The sequence below is a fragment of the Solanum pennellii genome, chromosome 9, assembly GCF_001406875.1.
Source record: "Solanum pennellii chromosome 9, SPENNV200".
Taxonomy (NCBI): domain Eukaryota; kingdom Viridiplantae; phylum Streptophyta; class Magnoliopsida; order Solanales; family Solanaceae; genus Solanum; species Solanum pennellii.
Genome location: NC_028645.1, coordinates 26,834,691 through 26,860,563, shown reverse-complemented (window position 1 = coordinate 26,860,563; position 25,873 = coordinate 26,834,691). Strand labels below are relative to the sequence as shown.

The window sequence follows — 25,873 nt, the reverse complement described above, 5'->3', positions numbered from 1 at the left end:
TATATATATATATATATATATATATATATATATATATATATATATATATTTCCAATTTTTTTTAAAAAAAGAATGAAGAAGTTCCACCTATAGTGCAGATTGTATACATGTACTTCACGAAGTACTTTAATGATTTTTCGTACTTTTTTCCTTTAATAAAATCAATGACCACGTCACAGAAAACTCTATAGAGTTGCAAACATTATTTTTTGTAACTTGTTGTTGAGTGAGGCCTATTTATCTCGAATGTCTATTGTTTTGTGGCCGATCATTATGTGTCGCTAATAATGTAAGAAGCTTTAACATCTCAGGTCATTATATCATTTCATGAACTTTAGTCCTTTTTAAGGAAGATGACATCTATTGCGCAGCCTATCTTTGGTGCATAAGTTGCATATTGCTTTTGTTCAAGCATGATTGTTCTCCTAATGTATTGCCATTTTCTTTTTTAGAGCTGGAGACAACAGCTGTTAAAATGACACAAATGTTCTGTGAAAATCTCCCTCTATCAAAAGAATTGGATGCTCAAGAGAGTATGTATGGTGAAGATCTTTTGTCCATGGCATGTAACTTGTTGGTACAGGTTTGTATTTTTCCATATGGTATTATAGTGCTCTTTCATTATGTATTATTACAATCACAATTATGTGTGACTCGAAAGCCATCAGGGACCGCTTTTGACTTCTACAAGTGTTTGACAAATAGAAAAATTAACATAAAATAATTCAAAAATAACTTAAAATAAGTTAGGAAGTGTTTGACAAGGTTAAAAAAACTAAAAATAACTTTAAAATGACTTCAAATAAGTTAAAAATCAAAAGTAGGCCTCCCATACTTCTTATTTTTTGATATAAAAGTCATTTAAGTTTGACTTAGAAGCTACTTTTCTTAAGCCAATCCAAACAAACTCAAGTGTCTTAATTTGTTGAATAGCTGGAGTTATTTGTCCCCTATAAACTCCTTTGACAACTTTTTGGATTTTGTTAGCTCCTTATCTTTAGTATAGGACTCACTGTAATGGAGCCAATACACCCACTTTTGATCGCACTCTTTTGTGTACTATTTGCATTTTCGTGATGCCTTTAATGAAATCTATTACTTCATCAAAATAAATTATGTAGAGCTGCAGCTTCGAAGTGCACCATATTATGTCTAATAGTTTCTATTTTACAAGATGTTCCTTTGAATGGATTTCTAGTAATTAAAGACCAAATCTTGTGTGTGACTATTTTATCTAAAAGATTAAGTTGTTAGCGAGAGAACTTTTTATTTTACTCGATTATGTCTTCAAAATGTCTCTAGTAAACAGTTAGAGAGGTCACACACATTTATCTTGTCTTCTAATTTCTTTCTTGTCATTACATCCATGCTCCTTACAAATGTAATTGACACACTTTTGTCATATATCTAAATCTATGCCACACAAGCATGACTAATGGTCGATTTACTATGTGTCTATGCATGCTTTTTTTGCCAAATAGAGGTGTTAAGTCGAGGAAAGTTCTTACAAGGGCTGGTTTTTCAAAACCGCGCAAGTTACTTTGACTTAAGTATAGTTTATATTTTTTTTTTTTGATGTATTTGCAATGTTGTTTTTACATTTTAATTAAGTAAAATCAAAAGCTTACTTAAGTTTTTATAATAATTATTTAAGATAAGTTATCTATTTAAATTATATGAAATGTAAAGTGAACTCGTAGATGTTTTTTTTCTTAATTTGACACTCAATAACTTTTGAAAAGATGGGATAAACAAAACTTTATCTCTAGTACTGACCAGAGCACTTCTCAATTGGATTATCCCAAAACAATCTACAGTTCTCCGCATGAGCTTCTCTGTTAGTCCTTCTTGGCAGAAGTGCTTTCAAAATAAGCATATTTGGGAGATTGCCTTTACTGTCTTTGAGTCTTTTAGTGGTTTCTTTTAGCTTTGTTTATCTTTTTACTATAAGGTGATTTGTTTTTTCATAATTTCCAATTGTTTGAGTCAATATCTTACTTTCCATTGACATAGCAAGGAGAAGTCTTCTTATATTTTCTTTGTGTAACTGTCTAGCTGATTAAACTTCTTACCCTGGCTGTAGCTCTTTTGGCGTACTAGGCACATCGGGTATCTGGTGGAATCAGTTATGATCTTGGAATTTGGTTTGACAGTAAGAAGGTTAGACGGTTTAAATTCTTATATGGCTTCTAATTTAGCACATTCCTTATTCAATAACCCATTGATCAGATTTATGCCTTTCTTGAATGTGCAAAAGAGCAAAACCATGTTAACTGATGGATGACTTACATAAAATGTCCTTAATATGGTAGACTTGACTGATGGATCCAGTTCTTGATTTTCATTCTAATTTTGAGGGTCATGTCTTGCACAACATGCACTTGTTGCCTCTCCAAGACACTGAGAAATATTGGGGAAGAATATTATTGAATTGTGTATCTACATTATTACATAGAGACCCTATTTATATACACTAAAATACAATCTTTGACCAAGTAGGAAGCAATATATTATTCTTATTCCGACTACAATTACTATTCCTTTCTACTCGTCAAGCTGGTGCATACAAGCCATATGTACATAGCTTGTTTCAAATGTAATTAATATGAGGAAAGACGAGGTGCTTGGTGAGATATGTGCAAGTTGATCACTTGACTTCCCAAAAGTGATAGTCAATGTCAATGTGCTTAGTCTTCTCATACAATATTGGACTTGATGCAAAATGTCAATAAAGCACAAAGTGATTAATTCCTAAATCACGGTATGAACTTTCCAAACCAAGCTTCAAAAGACTGTTTCAGACCATAGAGTGACTTACACAATCAACATATAAGGCTACTAAACTTCCATTGAGCAACAAAATTTTGTGGTTGCTCCATATAGACTTAATTACCATGCACAATCGCCAAAAAGTGCTCAAAATATGGTATGAATATATGGATCATCTTGGAAATCAATAGATAAACGATATTAAACAAGAAAGTCACTTCAGTTAGTTGTTCCTAAAAAAACAAGAAAGTCACTAAAAAAATGGACTGAAACATGTTCATACATCGAAGTATTAGTTTTGATGACCGAAAGTGGTCATAATATGAGAAATAAAATTATATGGGTTGGGTCAGAAACTCGAAATGATGGCATGACCCTACTGAAAAAGAAAAAATTATATGGGTAGGGTCAAAATGATGGCACGACCGTACTGAATAATAAAAATTATTTGGGTAGAGCCGGATTGACGACACAACCCTATTGAAAAAAGGAAATTATATGGGCAGAGTCAAATTGATGACAAGCCCCTACCGAAGATGAGAAATTATATGGGTAGGTTCGGAATGATGACACGACCCCTACACAAATAAGAAAGTAGTCATCGAAAAAAATGATGTTACACAAATCATATATCAAGAAGTAGTCACTGAAAAGATGCAATGGTGCTATACAAATCGGATATGAGACTGTAGTCACCAGAATGAGGGCACGGTGCTACACAAATTGTATATGAGAAAGTAGTCACTGGAATGACGAAACGGTGCTACAAAAATTAAATATGAAAAAAGTCACCAGAAAGATGACACGATTCTACACAAACTAAATATGAAAAATAATCGCCGAAATGATGACACTGTGCTACAATATTAGACATGAGAAAATAGTCACCTGAAAGATATATGGTGACCCAACTTTTGCTAACATAATTGTTGGCCAGACGGGCGGTATATATGGGTAGTTGCCACCCGCTGACAACGAAAGCTCTTTAATTCTCTACCAAGATCATAGAGGCTCTGATGCCATGTGAGAAATATTGGAGAAAAAATATTATTGAATTTTGTATCTACATTATTTCATAGAGACCCTATTTATAGATAGTAAAATAACATCTTTGACCAAGTAGGAAATTATATATTATTCCTATTACTATTGCTATTCCTATTTCTAATTTACGTAGAATTCTATATACCTATTCATATTTTAACAATAGTGTCTATTAGATTTGAGAGATTTGGTAATGGTCTTAAATGCACAGAGATACAAAAGTCACAGATATGGTAGCCAGAGGATAATTTGTTGCATTAAACTAAATTTAGCGTGCAGTAATCAGCAAGCAGACGTATGGACCATAATATTTGTTGAAGCTGTATCAAATCTACAATATATACACACATGCATGTACATGTGAGTAATTGATACTATAAGCAGGTCATGAGGTCTAATGAGTAACTTCAGCTTTATGCACATTTTTGCTGGTCTATGTTTTCCATTGGCCAGCAGAATATTACTCTTGAATATCTTTTTATATATACAATAGAATGGTCAAACTTTATGAGATGCATGTGAATGGGCTAGGTTGTTTTGTATCTTTTTGTGATGTGAACGCTGTCAAAAGAGTGGTTTTCCCTGGGACCATCTATGCTACTTATGTTGGATAATTGTGTTGATGAGAAGAATCGGGTCACTAGAATTAACAAAATAATAATGCGGAATCAAAATTATAAAGATTAAAGACAAAATTTGAAAGATACGTGAAATTCTAGAATAAAATTCCCAAATTTCAATAAAAGTGCTAAGAAATCAATTTTATTATTTAAAACTACTGGATTAAAACTAAGATTAAAACTATGACTTCAATTATAGTAGAAAATAATATAAAAGCAATGGTTGAGAAGCTAGTGTTATGGAGAAAACCTAAGTTGCTGGAATTCTTCACTTTTGGTGCCACATCCGTGTCGACACAACATGGGTGCGAGTGTGTGGTCTGTGTCCGATTTGGTCAATCGATTTTGGGTACTTTGACCAAAATCAATGGAGAGAGTCTAGACATCTATAATGATTTGTATAACCCATACAAAAGCTAAGGTGAAATTGAAGAAAGTGGAATACCTTTAATATAAAAATTTCTATGCCACTCATTTTCCTTGAATGTCCTTCCAAGATTCTCAAGTTCTCCACATAATATCTCATAATTTAGGTTTTATATCTCTATCTTTAGATGGATTAATTATATATAGGCGAATCTCCACACGTACTTCCACGCACATATCCATATCCCCAAATCTTCAAAATTAAATCTTGATGAAACCAACCTCTAGATCCGCACCCGTATCGAGCTTCCGGACTCCAGTCTGAGCAACTTAGGAGAAAGCCATAGTGTCACATCTGATTAGAACATACTACCTGATTATGTTTGAATGGGTTAATAAACCACTTATTTTATTGATTGGGCTCATTTTTGACCCATGTAGTTCAACCCATGGTTGATATGCAACCAAATTAATCCATGAGCTATGTAGTCTGGACACTTCACAAAGGTCAAAGGGGTGCGTGTCAGATTTGCCAAAAGTAGTTTATATTTGCAGAATCCGACACGGGTGCCGCATAAAAAGTAAAGAGTTTACACAACTTAGCCCATGAGACATTTTGTCTAAATTTTTTTATTTGATATGTTTGTTATAATCATAATATAAGGGTAAAATTCATATTAGGTAGTCAACAAATTATAAGAAAACTCATATTGAATTTAAAACTTGGTAAAAATTGGTGGTTTGGAGTGCAGATAATGAGCTTATTGAGGAATATAGTAAATCCTCCCTGAAGCTACTCCCAATACTCCTTTTCCCCTACTTCATAGGAGAGAGAAAACTCTCTTTCCAGCAACTCCTTGCCGGAAATGTCCTTTCTTTCTACTCTCAACTCCCACATTCCGTGGTAGCCTTTTCACCAAACTCGTTTTTTTTCATTATTTTCTTCTTTCACTAGTAGTGCTCTTCCTCTCTTGATCCGTGAAGGAGGAAAACATGATATATTTCAACGTAGGCTTCAAGTCTTTCGATATAATAAGATGGACAGTGGGGAGAGACATTTGGTTTGAATGGGTCGAGAGAAGCCGCAAACTGATGAGAAGGTCTTCCATGAGTGCGAAAATCATGAAATGGCTCTGCACAGTCCTCAAGGAAGCATCCAAGGATAGAGAAAGAGGAATCAGAAGATGGAAATACAAAGAAAAATTCACTAGGACTTTCTGCACTAGGAAAGTGAATGAGTACGGTAGATTCTTGAACATTTTATCTCTTGCTGGTTGGGAAAGAGTAGCTATAATAGTTCTAGTGTTAGCTATAGATGCTGGGTGGGATGAGATAGCTGATAGCCTCTAAGATAAAGAGGTTCATTCAATGCTCTCACCAACTGAAGAATGCAGTACAACCCAAACTTTTTAAGAAGGACCTCTCTTATGCCACATCAGCCGGGGAAAGCAAATGGAGATCAAACACTTCGGGTGAGACTAAGATCTCGTACAGGGAAGGAAACTTTCAAGTTACATTGACACTAGGGGCAAGAGACACTGGACTTTTCAAGAGGTGCATTGTGGGCTCTTTTGATGAGGGAGAAACACAACTTCCCTCTTTATCAGACCTCAGGATATGGATTGCAGTCTCTTGGAAAGGAGTGTTTGGGATCAACATTTACGAGATGGCCAACAACATGTTCCTCTTCGAATTTCCAAACAGGAACATGGCAGAACAAATCATAAGAGGGAGTGGAGGTGGGAGAAGATCAAATTTAATCTTCAGTGGTAGAACCCAGTAGTAGGATGTGAAGATTCCAATTAAAAAGCCAAATCACCTGGATTAGAGCTTAGGAGTACCTTTACAACTCTGGTCACAAAGAATCTTCACAAAAATTGTAAATCTTTGTGGAGGATGGGTTGAAATTGAGGAGGAAATGGTTTTGAAGAACCATTTGAAGCGGGCAAGAATTGAAATCCGTGGAGATAAAAAAAACTGCCCGAGCGAGATTTCGATTGAGAGAGACGGGATAAAATTTTTTATCCCAATTTGGGTAGAGAAGGAAGTTCGATTCCATATCTTGACGCCGACGGTAGAAGAAAATCACCAGCTAGTCATGCCGGAGCTGGGAGAGTGTAGCAAAGAAACTGGAGGCCTGCCACTGCCTTTGGAACAACAGGTAATTGAGCTATCTCCTACAGAGAAAGGACAAAACTTTTTGAAAAAGTTAGAAGGTGTGCAGATGGGGCACATGGGACTCCTAGAGATAGCTGGAGTCTTTTTAAATGAGACCACACTCATGTGTTAAGGAAGTGGAGACCAAAGTCTATTTGAGAAACTTTTTGGGCTGGGCAATATTAAAAAAAATTGGGCTTGCTAGAGCAAATATCATTTTAAAGGGCTTATCAGGCCCAAGTGAGGTAGCCTTTATTGATCCTTTATGCTTTGAAATAGAGGACCATGCTCCAGTTCTTAAGAGCACTCTTCTACAACATGATACTACAATAAAAGAAGGGCACGTAGAACATGGGAACTCAATTATAAACTCAGGAGATGCTTTGAATCCCCCCAAAACGATGGCGATGGAGGTTACCGGTGATAAACCAGATTTATTTCTGGAAATTCAGAAGGATCAAAATGTCAAATCAAGCATGCAGACTGACAAACAAATTAAGGAGTGGGTGGTAGAGGATGCACATCCCATACAAAATGATATGAACTCCGCAGTACAAAAAGAGAAGGAGACATCTATGTGGGTAAGACAAAATCTTATCAAGCTTGGAAAAATGTTTGGTGTGGATTTTCAAGGGCATGAGGAGGAATATCTGGAGCTACTTATGCAAATAGACAGTTGCAGACAAGCTAGGGAGATGGAAAGTGATTCTATTAGCAAAAGGCCTAGGTACAAGGGGGTTCAGGAATTGAAAAGGCTAACTTCTTTTGATATTAATTTCAAATGTGAGGGAAGAGAGAGAGGGGGAAAGAGGACAGTTTTACAATCAATGTAAAACTTGTGTTCTGGAATGTTAGGGGATTAAATAGTGGGGATAAAAGGAGATTTGTGAAGAGTTCAATCTCCAACTGGAAGGCTAACATTGTATGTCTACAATAGTCAAAGTTAGAGGGGAGATCCATGATATAATAAAAGAGATTTGGGGTGGTAGATGGGTTAAGTATGCTTGTTTACAAGCAAGTGGTCCTAGGGGGGGCATTTTGATGTTATGGGGCAGTAGATCATGGAAAGGGAAGTGCTGGAAACAGGTTCCCACACCTTCACCTACAAGTTTGAGGCAGTGTTTCAGGATTTCAATTGCTACATAACAGGAGTCTATGCTCCTAATGGTAGAGTTGAGAGAGAGCATGTTTGGGAGGAAATAGGTGCTGTTAGAAGTCTTTTTGAGGGACCTTGGGGGAAGTGTGTGGAGATTTCAACATCATAAGATATCCATCAGAAAAGAGAAATTGCAAAAGGAGAACTCTATGTATGATAGAGTTCTCTAACTTTATTGAAGATATGGACTTGGTGGACTTACAATTGGTAGGGGGTAACTACACTTGGTTTAAAAGGGACAATAGTTGCTTCTAGAATTGATAGGATTTTAATTTCCAAGGAGTGGGATGCCAACTTTAGCAGAATTAAACAAGTGGTGTTACAGAGATTGTGCTCAGATCACAGTCTCATTGCTCTACAATGTGGAGCTTTGGAGCAAAACAAATCCTATTTCAAGTTTGATAATTGGAGCAACACGGAGGGTTTTGTGGAAAAAATTAGAGAATGGTGGGAGTCTTTTGTATTCATTGGTAAGCCTGATTATATCCTTGGGTGTAAGCTCAAGCGCCTAAAAGGCAAACTGAAGGAGTGGAGTAGAACCAGCTTGGGCAACCTTGGGTTACAAAAGGTCCAAATCCTAAGGCTGGATGCGGTAATGGAAAATAACGTCCTAACAGAAGAAGAATCAACAGTGAAGGCATCTTTGATTATGAACTATGAAGAACATCTTAAAAATGAAGAGTAGCATAGAGACAAAGATCAAGAGCTTTGTGGCTGAAAGAGGGGGACAAAAATACCAAGTATTTCCACAAAGTGGCCAATGCACACAAAAGATGCAACAACATTGATCAACTGATAAATCAAGATGAAATAGTGAAGGATCCAGAGAGAATTAAAGGGGAGATTATTGGTTTTTATCATAAGCGTTTTTCAGAAACCTCATATAGAAGACCTTCCAGCAACCTAATCAACTGTCCAATGGTCACTGAAGCTGAAAAGCAACTGTTACAAATGGAGTTTGAGGAGCAAGAAGTACTAGCATGTCTGAAGATGTGTGCCATGGACAAAGCTCCTGGTCCAGATGGTTACACAATGGGTTTATTTTTATCAAGTGTTGGGATGTAGTGAAGAAGGATATCATGGATACCTTTAAGAATTTCCATTCTCACAATATCTTTGAGAAGGGCTTTAATGCCACCTACATTGCTTTGATCCCAAAGAAGAATGGTGCCAAGGAACTGAGAGATTTTAGGCCCATCAACCTCATCGTAAGTGTATATAAGTTGTTATCCAAAGTGCTGACTGAAAGGCTGAAGAAAGTGGTTGACAAGCAAGTGGATGCTCAACAGATGACATTCATTAAAAATTGACAAATAATGGATGCCATTCTAATTGCTAATGAAGTAGTAGATTCAAGAATTACCCAAGGAAAGGCAGGAATTTTGTGCAAACTGGACATAGAAAAGGCATATAACCATGTGAACTGGAAGTTTTTATTGAAGATGTTTGCATGTATGGATTTTGGAAGGAGGTGGATTCAGTGGATCAAGTATTGCATCTCTAGTGTCAGATTCTCAGTCCTTATAAATAGTGCACCGCTCAAAGGGGACTGAGGCAGGGAGATCCCCTATCTCCTTTCCTTTTTATTCTTGTTATGGAGGGCCTAAATAACATATAAAGGTGGCTAGAGAGAACGAATTCCTCAGGGGTTTTGAGGTAGCCACAACTCAAACCTCAATATCAAATGGCAACATGGAAATCACTCATTTACAGTATGCAGATGACACCTTAATATTTTGTGATGCTAATGTGGGACAACTATTGGTTTTAAGATAAATCTTGGTGTTGTTTGAAGGAGTTTCAGATTTGCATATCAACTGGAGAAAGAGTCAGTTGTATCCTATTAATAATGTTTCTAATATGGAGGAACTGCCTTGGATTTTGGGAGGGGAAGTAGGTTCTTTGCCTACCATTTATCTGGGCACGCCCTTAGGAGCCAAATCAAAGTCTTTGAACATTTGGAACCCAGGGATTGAAAAGTGTGAGAAAAAGCTTACTAGATGGAAATCTCAATATATCTCCGTGGGAGGTAGAGTCGCTCTCATTAATTTAGTTTTGGATGCCTTACCTACTTACATGATGTCCATCTTCCCTATTCCTAACGGGGTGATACAAATACTTAATAAAATTAGGAGGGATTTCTTATGGAAAGGGACAGAGGAAAATGATTCCACTGTCAAACATTTAGTCAAGTGGAACAAGGTTCTCTGGTGGAAGAAACATGGGGGTCTTGGAGTAAGGAATTTGAAAAAGCACAGCAAAGCCCTTAGACTAAAGTGGTTATGGAGGTATTCTCAAGAGCCTCAACCATACTGGGGAAAGTAATTCAAGCAAAATATGGAGAAGAGAACAAGTGGATGACAAAGGAGGTACTTACACCATATGGGGTAAGCCTATGGAAGTCCATCAGAATCTTGTGGCCTCTCTTGAAGATCAATACGACCATCTGGGTAGGAAATGACATTAAGACTTCATTTTGGGAGGATAAATGGTTGAGCAACTTTAGCTTGAAAAGTATCTTTCCAGAGATGCATGACTTGGCAGTGAATAAACAAGTGAGTGTAGCTGAGGTTTGGACACAGCATGGATGGAATTTCCAATTTAGAAGGAATTTCAATGATTGGGAAATTGGGACCGTGATTGATTTTTTTGGTAGGTTGGAGACTTTTACAGGAACAAGGGATGAACATGATAGATTATGGTGGAGCAGAATTAACAAAGGCACATTCAAGGTAAACTCTGCATATAAGTTGCTGAATCAAGATGGACAACAACCTTCTCTTTGGCCTTGGAAGCACTTCTGGAAACCTAAAATCCCTTCCAAGGTGTCATGTTTCACTTGGCTTCTGTCAAGAGAAGCAATTTTAACACATGAAAATCTCAAGAAAAGGAAGTTCTCCATGTGTTCTAAATGCTATTTATGTGGGGAAGAGGTTGAGACAGTCAATCATCTATTTCTCCAGTGCAGAATAACATCCCAACTATGGAGGATTTTCATTAGTCTCCGGGGTTTTGCTTGGGCTATGCCTAACAGAATCACACATCTTTTATACAATTGGGGAGAAGTAGGGGTGGGAGTGCAGATAGAGATAGATGGAGGATTGTCCCAGCCTATATTTGGTGGACTATTTGGAAAGAAAGAAATGCTAGATGTTTTGAGAGCAAGAATTGTGATCTCCAAAAGATTAAACTAAATTGTATTAGGATTTTTTGTTTCTGGTGTCAGCAAATGTATTTAGAGGACACTAAATCCATTATAGATATCCTAGGTTACTGTTAGGATTCAGATTCAGTTTTTTTACTTTTTGACCAGCTGTAAATATGGTTTAGTGCAACCCAAGCACTGGTTTCAATGAATATACACAATGTTACCTTCTCAAAAAAAGAAAATTGGTGGGTTGGATTATGACCCCCTTTTAAATCTCATTTCAGTCCAAACTGCTTCATCCCAAATAATATTTAAGCGGGTTAGTGATCCGCCCATTTATTAACTCAATCCATTTTGACATTTCCAAATTCAGCCTAGGCCGCCCAATAGACACCCCTTGAGAAAACATTATACCCAAAGTTAACACTTGGATAGTTTAATGAATCACATTGTTGAAAGTACGCGAAGTTTTATGGAAATGGAATGGCATTGAACATTTTGGGACTCTCTAAAACGGAAAGTGTGTCATGTAATTGGAACGGAGAGTTGCAAAAGCGTGTGATAGACTTATATGAAACTTTAGGAGGACCTATTACCCCCTGCACGATTTAATAATGTATTTTAAAGATATATATGTGCCACGTGGTGAAGTTACTATTATAATGATGCAATATTTATGATGTCCTCATAGACACTTATATATCTCTAAAATACACTATAAAATAGTAAAGGGTGGTAATAGGTCCTGCCCAAAGTTTGGGATTGTTAGAACAATTTCGGTCAAAGTTCAGATATATTTCAAATCTTTTTCCCCAAAATGATCTTAGGTTCTTTTTCTTGGATAGGTAACCGTTTGTATTGATATAAACAAAATTTAGCTTCCAAAAAGATATTGAGTTGTCAAACTTACAAATATTCAATAGTATAAGGGATCTCTTATCCAAAAAAATTTCTAGCTTATGCATTGCCAATTCTATCGATTCTCCTATTTTCCTCCATAAATTTTGCTTTCACCAAAAGAAGAATAAACAAGACAATTTATTATAAACTTTGGGATGACATTGCTTGTATTTTCAAAGCGTTTTGTTTTCCTCTCTTTCCAAACTATCAATTAAATACAAGTAGGAATTATCTCCCCACCAGTCCTCTTCAGTGTTTCTCCTCCCCACATTGTTCCAAATGCTCAAAAGCTCTAGTGTGAATCAAGGCTCGACCCATTTGAACTCCAATATACTAAAGAAAATGTGCCACAGATTTGTAGTTGAAATGCAGTGCAGAAAAATTGCTAATTATTTTTACCTTCTTGTCTGCATAATAGACATCTTGGACAAATTTGAAGTCCTCTCTTTTGTAACTTATGTTGAGTTACACATGCTTTCCTTACTATTAGAGTGGGTAAAAGTCCCACGTTGGTTGGAAAATGGACGGATGGTCTACTTATATGGATTTTGACAATCCTCCTCGTATGAGCTAGCTTTATGGCGTTGAGTTCGGCCATGTGCCATACCTTTTCATGGTTTTAGAGCGAGGTTCATCCCCGTTTGGGATCCTAGTTCACGTCCCAATTAGGTGTGGGCGTGAAGGGGCGTGTTAGAGTGGGTAACAGTCCCACATTAGTTGGGGAATGGATTAGTGACAATTCTCTCCTCATGCACTAGATTTTGGGGTTGAGTTAGACCCATGTGTCATACCTTTACACTTACCACCAACCAACAAAACATAATATCTTTACTGAAACTTTAGCTTTGCAAATGATCTTCCAAGGCCAATACAAGTATCTTTCAGGATTCAAATTGAACCATGCAGTAACTTGGATAAATGTATCATGGTCCGCCCGAGATAACTCGTTGAGCTTATCTGTACCCCGAATATCTGTATCAACGTGCCGCCTGGGATGATACTATGAGCTTATAGAAAATGTGAATATAAGTAGTATACTATAGCTCGAGCCTAAGCCAATGGGCTGCTCGGAATGATACATCGACCTCATCAGTGTAAAAAGCAGTCGAAAGGTGCAGAAAATCAAGTAAAAGGGGCCTTTTTACCTCTTTTTATTCAAAACAAGTCTCAAGAACTTCCAACTCATTACAATTTACTTCTTTTTTACAAACCAAGTCATTTTTGCCAACAGTCAATCATGTAGAAACTCCTTAGAAGCATTATCACAACCAAATCATGTCATACACATAGAATTGGAAGAATAACCGTCACATCACAATAGTACTAACCTTGAACTCTTGCCAATTTGAGCTTAGGGCCTCAGGTCCAACAATTTAATAAACAACCAAAGTCACAACTCAAGCATCCATACCATCAATCAAACCAACCAAACCAATCAAACACCACACAATCCTAAGTTTCAGTCACCTAGAAGCAAAGTCTAAGGATACTACTCATACAAGGACATAGTTGCGTGGACTCTTCAGTTTTGATATCGGACCCGTGTCGGATTCTCCAAAAATACACCACTTTTTGGGAGTTCGATACTCACTCATTGACATTTTTGAAGAGTCAAAGCAACATAGTACAAGGATCACCTAACCTATGGCCTCTCCGACTAATGCTTAAGTTGACCAATCCAACCTACGACCATAATTGTTGAAGGATCAATAGAACTCAACACAACCTAAGGGTTCAACCTAAATCATGCAAATACTACCCAAATATAATCAATCTAACTAAGCCATGTCTAAGAAAAGGAAGCCATAACCTATCTCGAGGTTGAAAATCACACAAGAAAAACTTTGGTGCTTTTCCCTGACGGAGAGCCTTGGATTGCTTCCAAGCTATCAAGAACACAAAGAGCAAGTTATCACGGGCCCAATGGTACGTATATCTCTGACCTGAAATTTGTATTGGAATTGGGTAAAAATTTGATCCTCGAATTGAAGAAATAAAATTACTAAAAGGAAATCGTCCTACTATCCTTCTTGAAATGAAGATTACATGCCTGAAGATGGGTGAAAACGGGACTCAGTCCAGACCTCAAATGACCAAATAACCTTACTTTAAATTTAAATTTTAGATAGAAGGGAATTTGAGGTCGGAAACAAGTTCAAATTACAAAATTAAAGATTTAAAAGCATAGAGGAGAGGGAGATGAATAAAACTACTTTTGAATGGTTAAAAATGGACGAGAAATACTCCAAAACCTCCAAGGCTGAGCTCCTACCCAAGAGGGTTCTTTTTGGGAATAAGGGGGGGAAGAATGGGATTTTAGTCCCAGCGATATTCGCAAAAGCAGCCAAATGTTTGCAAAAGTGGAGCCCGCCTAAGAGGCGCTCTTTGCTTAAGTGGCCACTTGTTCGCTTAAGTAGCGTTCGCAAAATCCAAGGGCTGGTAGTTTAAGCGACCCACACCCCTCAAGTGCCCATGGCTTAAGCGTCCTCTAAGTCGCTTAAGCGATCAAGATTTTGCTCAAGTTGTCGCACCAGACACCAAGTCTTTCAGAAAAATAGGCTAATGTCCAAAACATTGAATAAGCTCTCAGAATTCATTCGGAGTCCAAACGACGCAAACCACCTGAACACAACATTCTGGACTCAACGGAATCGACGAAATAGCCATCCAAGGTGTTTCATCAAAACGTTGATCAAACTCAACACTTATACAAAGAAACACAACAAAATGCCAAGAAGCTAAAACTCACTCCAACACCCTCGGGATACAAACCACAGATGATTCTAGATCAAATTCGGCATTTCAGAGCTAACCGTTTTGATGAAATTTGATTTCGAGCACGTTTACCAAGAAAGCTGTCCCAAGATCAACTTTTGGCTAAACTCAAAAGCTAAAAGGCCTAATTGCACCAACTCTAAACGGAAGCCCAAACCAATCATCTCTGTCGACCAAAATGACCCTTCCGGAGCTGATGGAACTGTCTTAATTTTGATCCGACGTTATAATCTCCGGATTTTGACTGAAGTCAATTCTTTCAAACATTAAGCTTCCAAAACTCAAAACTCGCATCAAACTCAACAAACACCTCGGGGAGCGTGCCACCCAACCCTGCATCACACAAAAGCTATAAGAAAGCTATGAAAAGGGGCAAAACAGGAAAATCACATATAAAACATAGAAATGACCCCGAGGGTCCCACTGATTTACCTATCCATACTTCTGAATGATGAAATCTGCACAGTGGCACAACTTTCTTGTTGCACCTCCATAACCATTTTTGCAAAGGACGTCTGTGTGTAGCCTCAGATTCTTAATGACGAATACCACCTTGCCTCTTATTAAGAGTGATACATCCCATCTCACCAGGTTGCTGCCTCTGTTCTCTTTGTTGCTTTGCCAAGAAACTCCTTCCTCAACTTTTCGAGCTTATTTTTTCTACCCCTCTAGTGATTGGGAAAACAGACATCATATAAGTGGGGGGAGCATCCAACACTGATTTAATAGGTAGGTATCAATCATTCACCTATGGATGAATATTAGATTTTCCACCTTGCCAACTTCTTATCATCTCTCAATAACCTCATTTCATATCTCTACTGACGTATTTTTTCCCCAAAACCATCCCCAGATATTTTGTTGGAAATATCCCCACCTGGCATCCTAGGTTGCTTGCAAGAAGTTGCAACCAGTTCACATGTAAGCCATAAATAGCTTAAAAAATAACCAGGATTGCCCTAAGATGGCTTATCTGATCACTTCAGCTTCACTAAAAACAAGGGAGTCATCTGCATATAATTAATGATTTCAGAACCATCACCAGTATTTAACTGAGTTCCAAAGCCTTGGACCCATCCATTATAAGCTGTCCAAATCATCTGATTGAGGCCCTGCATTGCTAACAAAAAGAGGAAGGGAATCTATGAGAGAAGGCTCTCGAACCGGGTTATGACCAACGCGAAACCAACTAGTTCAGTCGTACAAGGTAACGAAGTGAAGGGGCATTTGAAGTTAACCAATTGAAAAAATGGAAGTTTGTGCAGATTAAGAGAGGATGGCAGCCGAGAATGAGGCCATACTATTTTTTGTTGTTGTTGCACATGTGGCACAAGTTTAAACTACTGCAGGAAGCCTGAAGCTTTAATTTACCCATCTTTTACTGTAAAATTTGTAATGAGTTTTTACTATTACTTCTCTACATATATAGAGTTACAGTTATTGAATTCATATGCTATTAAATCTTTAGTTCCTTATCATATAATTATAGAACTATGCTGATTTGAATTTTGATAATCCTTCGTGATACTTGAATCTTTTAAGTGCTTGTCTTTTCTTTAATTTTTTTTTTCATGATGTGTGATATCTATGGGGCATGGTTGACAGACATGTTTCACAGTACAAGATTTTGCTGCTGCATTTGTACTCTTATTGGAATTCTCTTCCTTTGGCGTATGAATGGTAAGAATTAGTTTCCTTTTTGTCCCCAGAAATCAGCTCATTACATGTTTGTATTTCATTTTGTTTCTGTCTTTTTGGAAATCAGTTCTCTGGGATTTCATTGTTTACACTTCTCTGTCTTATATGGTAATAGTTCTCCTCTTCCTATGTAGGTATAAAACACTGGACGTGAAGAACATATTGTTGGAAACTGTATCACACCACATTTTGCCACAGATGTTAGCCTCACCATTGTGGTCTGATTCAACAGATATTTTGAGGGATTATTTAAGATTCATGGATGATCACTTTAGGGAATCTGCTGATCTTACATTTCTTGCCTATCGTCATCGAAGTTATTCTAAAGTAAGTGACCTACGAATATCATACCTTTGGCGTTTGCAGTTCTAAATTTAGCACCCAGTTCAAGCTGTGTTAGGGTGGGTTCTTTTTGTTCAAGTAGAATAGATCTCAGCTTTAAGAGTATGCATTTTTTTCTAATGTTGAAACTAAATACTTAAAAAATTATCCAACATTAGTTGTAAAAAATAAATTATCAAACATTCTGAAGGCAAATTGACGTTGTAATCCAAGTTCCAAAAATGCTGAAGTTTCTAGCGTGCAATCTAAGCCATACCTGTTGTTAAACTTTTCATCTTGGCAGATTCTTGTTTGTACACTGTGCTTTAAATGATAACTTTATATTAATTGTCTCTTAATAGGTAGAGGAGCAGATGCTAGGCTTCTGCTGCATGATGCTGGAATACCCGTCATGATAAAATCTGATTATTTCCTAGAGACTTAGAAAGTTGTCCCTTTTTTCTTGTCACCTTTTGTCTTAGATTGCTCTCTTTTTTCCATCCTAAATCTTCCCTCCGTGTCTCTCTCTTTATACAAAGCTCTGATGAGAATGATGAGAGCACAACTTGGCTAGTTGTATGCTATTGGTGAGAGTACGACTTGGCCTGTTATGAATGCATGTCAAAATATCAGATATAAAGATATTTTGGCATGCTGTTGCTGAAAGGCAATAAGCGACTATACTGTTGGCGAGAGTGCAACATGGCCAGGTTAATTTATACCACACGATAGATATCAGATATTTTACGTCTTACATTCTACTAATTGCTGACCTGTTCTTAGTTTAGTTCTTAATATTTATGGAACTGTTTTTCATGAGGTTTAAATGAATAGATTTATACTTGTGATCTAGTTGCTATCATTTTGGAGGGTATAACATGTGTGCGTGTTCCATCACCTTTTTAAAGCCTGTTTGGCATTGCTGCTAAAAACTGCTTATTTTTGGAAGCACTTCTTTAAAAATAGCTTTTCAGAGAAGTGTTTTTGAAAAAAGCAATTCTTGTTTAGCTAATTCATTTGAAAAGTGCTTTTGATAAGCAAATTGTTTGACTAAGATTTTTAAAAAATGTTTTTAGAGTCAAATTATGAAAAAGGGCAAGATAATTGTACTTTTAGTATTAAGATTATTTTATAGAGAGAAATATTTTAAATATCTATTACAAAAATTTTGATTTCATTTTTTATTTGAATTAAATTAAAATGTAGATATTCAAATTTCTAATTAATATTATACATATATAGATGTATAAATAAATTAAATACTAATATAATATTCACATGGTGATTTAAATATAATTAAAAATATCAAGCAAAATAAACTTAAAAACCATTCAACAAATTAAATCACTTCATATGGAAAATGATATCACAAATTAAATGACTACATGCTAAAAATGATATCATAAATTAAATCACTAGATACCAAAAATGATACTGTTTTTTAAAAAACATTCAACATATTTCAATCCTGCAAAAATATTGTTTTTACCTTTATTTCCAATTCTGTAAAATAATACATAAAATAATATATCAAGTAAAATAAAAAAAATTATTATATAAAAATAAATAATAAAATTCATGTATGAAACTTAACCTAACTTATGAGATATGCTAATTAATTAATAAGAGATGTATTGGTAAATATGTTTATATGAAAGATATATTTTAGTGTTAAAAAACTCTTCTGGTTTTTTTAAGCAGCAAAATTTTTTAACTTCTTCCTCAGTTTTTGCTTCCATTTAAAAGAAGTTTTAAGGATTTGCCAAAAGCTTTATTTTTTAAAAAATGTGCTTTTTTTCTTAAAAACAAAGAACTTTTGGCCTCCAAACAATAATGCCAAACAGGCTCTTAGTCTCACTGAGATTCCTCTTGTTCTTTGCTTTCTGTTGCTCTCTACATTAGAAGAAGGAAAGCAGCATCTTATATTAGTGTAGGAATCCTGCGTCAATATAGGAAGTAGTCTTTTAGCCGAAGGTAAGCCTGCTGGAGGTAGATAGCTAGTCAGTGAACTTGTGAAGTACCTATTTCCTAAAATGGTACATGAATTCTCTTACCTTTATTTGTATAGTCTATAACCTTCTTACAAAGTAAGTAAAGTAAAATAAGGTTAAGGTCTTTTTAAGAGATTCGAGCGAATTTTGCGCAGATGTGGTTTGGTAATTGCTTTTTCCCCACTGTTGTAAACCTCTCTTGTTATAGCAAGTGAGGAAAGAGGCTAACAGGAAGAACTTTTAACTGTTTCTGGACAACTTAGTTCTCGCGAAGTGAGTCTTGAGTGGGTATTTTTTGGAGCAATTATTTATTTTCTGCTGTAGAAACTTACATTGATTATCATGACGATTCTCTCTTAGGATCATTTCAAATACTAATGGTTCCCTTTGTGAACGAAAAGATAAATTAGTAATCATACAATGAGCTAGCCCAATGGTAACAAAATCTTCATCTGTGAACTTTTCTAGGTTATTGAGTTTGTTCAATTCAAGGAGCGATTGCAACAATCTAGCCAGTATTTGATGGCAAAGATTGAAATATCCATTCTGCAGTTAAAGCAGAAAGCAAATAATATTGAAGAAGGGGAGGTAACCGTTTTCCTTGTCAGTTCACGTTTTTCTTCTAAATTATTGATAGATCTGTCAAACTTGAAACATTTGGTTAAAAGGAGGAATGTGCATACTCTTCTCTTTCCCCTTGACTTTTTTCTTTGTTATCTTTTAAATTTAGCTTCAGTTGATTATAGATAACATAATTTAGTCATTAGCACTTATGGTTCTTTACTTTTAATTTTCTGCAAAAATAGATAATTGTCAAGTTGGTCAATGCTATTGTTTTTAAGATACTTGCTATCAGATGTGGTATTATGAAATATTCAAATAATTGAAAGGTAGGAAGGTATACACAACTGTGCTTCCGTAACTGAAAACTTCCGAGGGTTGGGGTATTTAAATTGTATTCTACTGTAATTTGTCAGTGACAAATTTTCATTTTGGGATTGCTTAGGGCATTCTTGAAAGCTTGAAACAAGGAGTTCAGTTTCTTGAACTCACAGATGAAATTGGAACCAAATCATTGACCTTCAATGAAGAATTGCAGCTGCGGCCCTGGTGGACACCAACTTATGACAAAAATTATCTTTTAGGTTAGTATATGATGCACCTGTTCATATAATTTGGGACAATTTGATGTTTCTAGTGTGAATAAATTTTTATCAGCCTTGCTGTAGTACATTTTCTTCCAATGTTTTACTGCATATGTTTTAAATAACTGCTTGTCTTTGTGTGCAGAGCCATTTGAAGGAGTAGCTTATTGCACCGGACAAACCTTGGTATGAATTTCTCTTTCATATTGTATACACTAATTTGTTGTTTATTCAAAGGGATGTACAAGAGTTCATTTCAAGATTAAATTTTTTAAAGGTGGGTCGAGATTTTTTCTTTGTTAACTGTGGTGTTAGGGCCAACTTGCACACACCTCACTAATTAGCGGGGAAACTTGCCACCCCAACTGGCAACAGGTACCAGGTAACTCCGACTACCAGGGTTAAGAAAGATGGGAAGAAACCATCATTAGAATTTTTGTCTCAGCTGCTACAATTTGAACCTGAAACCTTAACAGTTCTCAACCCACTAGATTAACCACTAGCCCACACCTTTGGTTACAATTGTGTCAAGATTAGTTATAGTGATTTTTAGAGACCTCTCTCGAGTTTCAACTTTCTAACACTAATTTCTATTGCGATTTACGATATTACGCTTGCGTTCCCTATTTTTAATGAGTGTGATGGGCAATTTTGCCATTACATCTCAAAAGTATACCATAAATAGACAATATTAGTATTTGCTAGACCAATGATATGCTTCCATGTTTTTTGAAATTACCAAATTATCCTCTAAAGTTGCCAGGAAGGCATGTTGACCTCCTGCCTGGTTAAGCTGCTTAACTCCCTTTTATTATATAAGAGAATATTATAAGCAGGGATTGTACTAGAGTTAACATATCCAACATTACATGTCAGTAGGAGTTGGTTTCTATATTGAGGAATAATGCTTAAAGGAAGAGCTTTGAGATAGCAAAATGAAATTCTTGATTCTGATGCTTCACATTTTCCTTCCAACAATGTTTGTTGTCTCTACAAAAAAGTAGTCGGTTCAGACATGTGATGAGTAGGTGTGTGGTGCGCAGATGCCCCAGTGAGGATGTGTGAGAAATTGTCTATAGCAGGTTTTAGTAGGGGTAGAGGTAGGCCGGATATAAATTGGGGAGATGTGATTAGACGTGACAGCTTCAGCTTACTGTGGACATGACAGTAGCTAGGAATGTATGGAGGTCAAGGATTAAGGATAGTTGCAGGTAGTAGAGCGTGGTCATATTTTTATGTGGTCAGTCTCCTCTTATCCTTATTATTATATTTGTTAGTAGTCAGATCGTATCATATTCTTCATTTTCACTACGTACTGCTTCATTTGCTTTGTATCTTGCTATTTTATTGTCGATATTTTTCTTTCAATCTTGTTTTGATCAAACTTCTTTTAAGCCAAGGGTCTATAGGAAACACCCTCTCTCTGCCAACAAAGGTTGGGGTAAGGTCTGCATATATCACACCCCACCCAGACCCCACTTGTGGGATTATATTGCATACATATTTGTATGCATAAAAGTAGTTCATGAAGTTTCAAATCCTAAGAAAGAAAAGCACTCGGTAATTTCGTGCCATTTACGTAAGTTTTGGTGGACAATTACTTGGTACCCTTACTAGTAGGAGGTAGCAGGTACCCAATGCAATAATTGAGATGCCTGGAAGTTGGCATGGCCACCACCATTTCTACAAAAAGGACAAGAGAGTTTCATGCACTTCCTTTACTTTTCCATGTGAACATAAGCTACCTAAGATGATTTTGGATTTGTAGAACATAAAAGTCAATGGACAAATTAGATAGCTAAATAGTATGAAACTGAAACAACATTGGACTGATACAACTTGAAATTCTAGATATTTTTACCGCTTAAATCAAGATTTTATGACGCTAGTGAATTAAACCAACAGTCAGCTTTCTTAGTTCCCATGGTGTCTGGAGTTGAGTTGGCTAGTTGAAGGTTATACATTACATCACACATGTTATTTTATATGTATAAGTGAATTTTTCTTTGTCAGCTACGGTTTGGAATTGCATAACAATAGTTCAATCACTGAAGTAGTCTTGTTATTTGAGCCCCCTGTTCAATTTTCTTATTTTTATAGTTTTGATTATTCTTCTTTATGTATGAAATTCATGCAAAACGTCTTCCTAATGTTAAGCTTGTGGGAAAAAAATTCATCACTTCGTAATTGCAGGATGATCAAATCAAACGGTCTCAAGCTAAATTGGTTAATACAATTGAGAAGAGGTCCCTTTTACCAAGACTTGTCTTTCTCTCGATTCAATGTGCATCATCATCTGTCAAGGGAAATGTTGAAGCAAATGGTTCTGTGTTTGATCCTAAGCTATCATCGGAGCTGAGATTGTTACTCGAGCGGTATGCCAATATCTTGGGATTATCCTTCCAGGATGCTGTAGGGATGGCTTTTGATATTTCGAGTGGTCTTAAGGATGCAGAGGTAAATTCTTTTGTGTTCATACTCTGTGAGAAACTGAGGATGTTTCCAAAGCTATTATTTTTTTGTTTGTTAAAGTACTTTTTGTTCTTTGTTTCTTGCTTCAATTATGATAATAGAAGCATACTTGTGGAGTCATTATCATGAATTTTGTTGTTATTTGTTATCTCTTCACATCATTGTAATGGCTGGGATAGTCTTCAAGGAGAATTAGAATTCCTAACTGTACAAGTTCAACATAGAAATGGGTCATTCACCGAAGAAATAGACGAGGTGCATTACTGCATTCCTCAAATTGAAATTTCAGAACTTACATCTACTGAGATTTCAAAGAGGCTTGGTCTCGAATAAACTTTTTATTTGTTTGGTGTTCAACATTAACTTTTAGTAATAATACGGTCGTTTCCGAATGCATAAAAGCTAGAGGTTTAGTTCCATACAACGTTTTGAACATTTCTGTTTTTTTCAGTTTTTCCCTACATTCCGAGGTAGATACTAGAATGATTATTTGCATTATGCTTGATTGGGGATGGAGTAACCCAGAAATTTCCAGCTGTTTTGAAGTATATCTAGGGTGCATGTTCTTGGGAGCATGAGAGTAAAAACTGAAGCGACTATAATACTTCTTAAAGCTGGTACATACATCAGTCATCACTATAAATAGACAATGAAAAGGTTAAAGGCTATGATAATCAAGTATGAAAACACAGCCTAGATATATAGCATATTGAAACTGATTTCAATGTAGGCAAAAATATACAATGGGGCCTGACCATATCACAGTAGCACTTCTTGTGGATAATTATGTTACTCAGATGGTCACACTTATGAGAGGGGAGAAACTTTCTGTTGATGTAAAGTTGGTTGATTTTTGTTAGTATGCTGTTTATAATTTAAAGCTGCAAAAAATGCATGGAAAGTTGCATATTGTTCCAGTTGGACAGTTGGAATACAACAGAAGAGAAAAGAATTGCTTATATCAGTTGTAAAAGAATAATCACGTTGCATTGAAGGATTAGCATTGATTTTTTGATGCAGCTCGCAACTATCTTAGGCATAAAGAATGATATTTCTAGGTCATTTCGTCCCAGACTTTCCTTATTTACTATCTGGTATCAACTGTTAAACTGTGAGTTTTTGTGATAGACTAAATTTTTGTATGTTTGGTCACCTTCATTACAGGCATGGAGCTGCAATCTGATTGATTGGATGAACTTTGTTGTATTTTTAAATGCTTGGAATCTTTATTCTCATGAAGTAGATAGAGATTCAAATAAGCATGGTACTACATGGCTTGTGAATTTGATTCTGAAGAAGTGTATCCTGGATAAAGTGAGATCAATGGGAGCACCAGAGTCATCACCCGGATGTGATCTTCCTCATTTGGTGCTATTGGTAACTGAACCTTTAGCTTGGCATATTATGGTGATTCAGTGTTGTGCCAGGTCATTATTGCCTTCAGGAAAGAGAAAAAAGAAAGGTGGACCTTCGGAGCAGTGTAACATTGAGTTGTGTCAAGAAGTACAGGATTCAATCCGTTGTGTATGTGAGACTATAGAGCTGGTTAGAGACTGGCTAAATCAACAAATGAGCAAGTCAGACAATGACAAATCGGAAAGTATACTTTCATCACTCAAAAGAGATGGAGAGTTAGGACCCTGGAAGGTCTACCGTGTTATTGAAACTTTAACCTCGTCTTCAACAATTGATAAAGGTCTTGGTGATGTGATCACTGGAGCATTGCAGTCTTGGAGTCCTGTTGATATTACTAGAAAAATCATTACTAGTCAGCGAACTTCTTTATCTAATTTCCTTAGAATTTGTGATTCAAAAATCAAATCAGTGAAGGAACTGAAAGCTCAATTATAGCTGGCTGGGGAAATATTTGATTTTTTTGTGGAGGGGAATTCCAAGTGATTTTCTTGTTTTTAATTTCTAGCTATTGTCTTTTCCCTAGTAGACTCATCTAACGTTGCTCCAAATTTTCATTTCATCTTTCAATTTTATGTACAATAAACATGAAATTCATTTTCCCGAGTATCTTATTTGTTTAGCCGAAATGTAATGTTTGCTTTTTGTACAAAGGATTTGACTGGCTGCTGGTTGATTTTGGTGCAAAAATATAAAAGAGGATGGAAGGATAGACGATTGATTCATGTCACTCTACAAAGAGAGAGCACTCATATAATTTCCTAGCATTGTTGTTAGTCGTTAAACCACCCAATGACCTCGGTGGAAGTTATCAAACATTTCAAATCTTTTTCTCAGATTTAAATATTTTTCAGATTAACTTTTAGTTTTTTAAATGTAAGGAAAAACACTTGCCTAAAAGGAGAAAGTGGAAAAGATTTTTCAAAATTCTTCTTCAACATCACACCTCAAGGGTCCACTCTGACTCAAGAAAATCACCCGTACTCTGACTTGCTTGATCATAAAGGTACAAAATTAGGATATTGTTCATTAACAGGGATTTGGTGCTACCAACAATCATGTAATAAGTTGAGATTTAAAGGATATAGTTTACTTCAAACTTTGATAGATAAACAAATTAATTTGGCTTTCAAATGCTTCAAAAGGACTTGGGGTGATATTCTCTTAGTTGGGCTGAATGTCTTTAGGAAACTAATATATTCGATTATTTTGTGCATTGAACACACTTGAATGAATGGTTAGTATAAGATTTATTTGTGTTTGGCCTCTCTATTGTTATAAACAATGTAGTTAGTTAATCTTAGTTACAAACTCCCAATTCTCTTATAGTAGTTACTTTCTTGAATCTCAAAAGAAAATTATAAGAAGATTCTAGTACGCTCACTATGAGATTAAGCCTCAACCTAGCTGGGTTACTGTATTTTGCATTGACTTCTTTAACCTCGTGAAATGGAGTAGTTTGGACGATGATATACTGCAGTTTACAGTACTTTTGATGCTTTAAACTTGAAGTTTTGTGTGCGTCTTAATTATTTGTTAGTATAATGGTCACTTGCTTGGATTTTGTTGGAAGACATAGTTTGGAGAATTTGGGACTGAAAAGTTGCAGCAACAATTATTTTTAGTGTTTTGAGGACTCGATCCATGATGTCACGATCGGGAGCACCCCCTAGAAGTAACATGACGTACTTGACCTCTCGGAGGTCTTATACAAGCCCATAGTTATCATTCATCGCATTGTCATAGGTAAATTTAACGAAAAACTTACAACTTTTCACTGCACATCATATGCTAGAAACATCACTTCATATATATATATATATATACATACATATATATATATATATATATATACATATATACATATATATATATACATATATACATATATATATATA

At 36.0% G+C, this 25,873-nt stretch overlaps 1 protein-coding gene across 1 annotated transcript in view; it reads left to right on the top strand.

Moving 5' to 3' along the window:
* LOC107031424 (N-terminal acetyltransferase B complex auxiliary subunit NAA25) overlaps nt 1–24,604 on the top strand; it is a 44,711-nt gene extending 20,107 nt beyond the window's left edge. Inside the window, exons 10-18 of the mRNA XM_015232784.2 lie at nt 453–583; nt 2,084–2,160; nt 16,541–16,615; nt 16,768–16,960; nt 19,414–19,533; nt 19,952–20,090; nt 20,236–20,276; nt 22,284–22,547; nt 23,727–24,604. Coding sequence (XP_015088270.1) covers nt 453–583; nt 2,084–2,160; nt 16,541–16,615; nt 16,768–16,960; nt 19,414–19,533; nt 19,952–20,090; nt 20,236–20,276; nt 22,284–22,547; nt 23,727–24,413 — 1,727 coding nt within the window. The 3' untranslated portion in view covers nt 24,414–24,604. The remainder of the gene's footprint in view (nt 1–452; nt 584–2,083; nt 2,161–16,540; nt 16,616–16,767; nt 16,961–19,413; nt 19,534–19,951; nt 20,091–20,235; nt 20,277–22,283; nt 22,548–23,726) is intronic.
* Nucleotides 24,605–25,873: the final 1,269 nt, after the last annotated feature.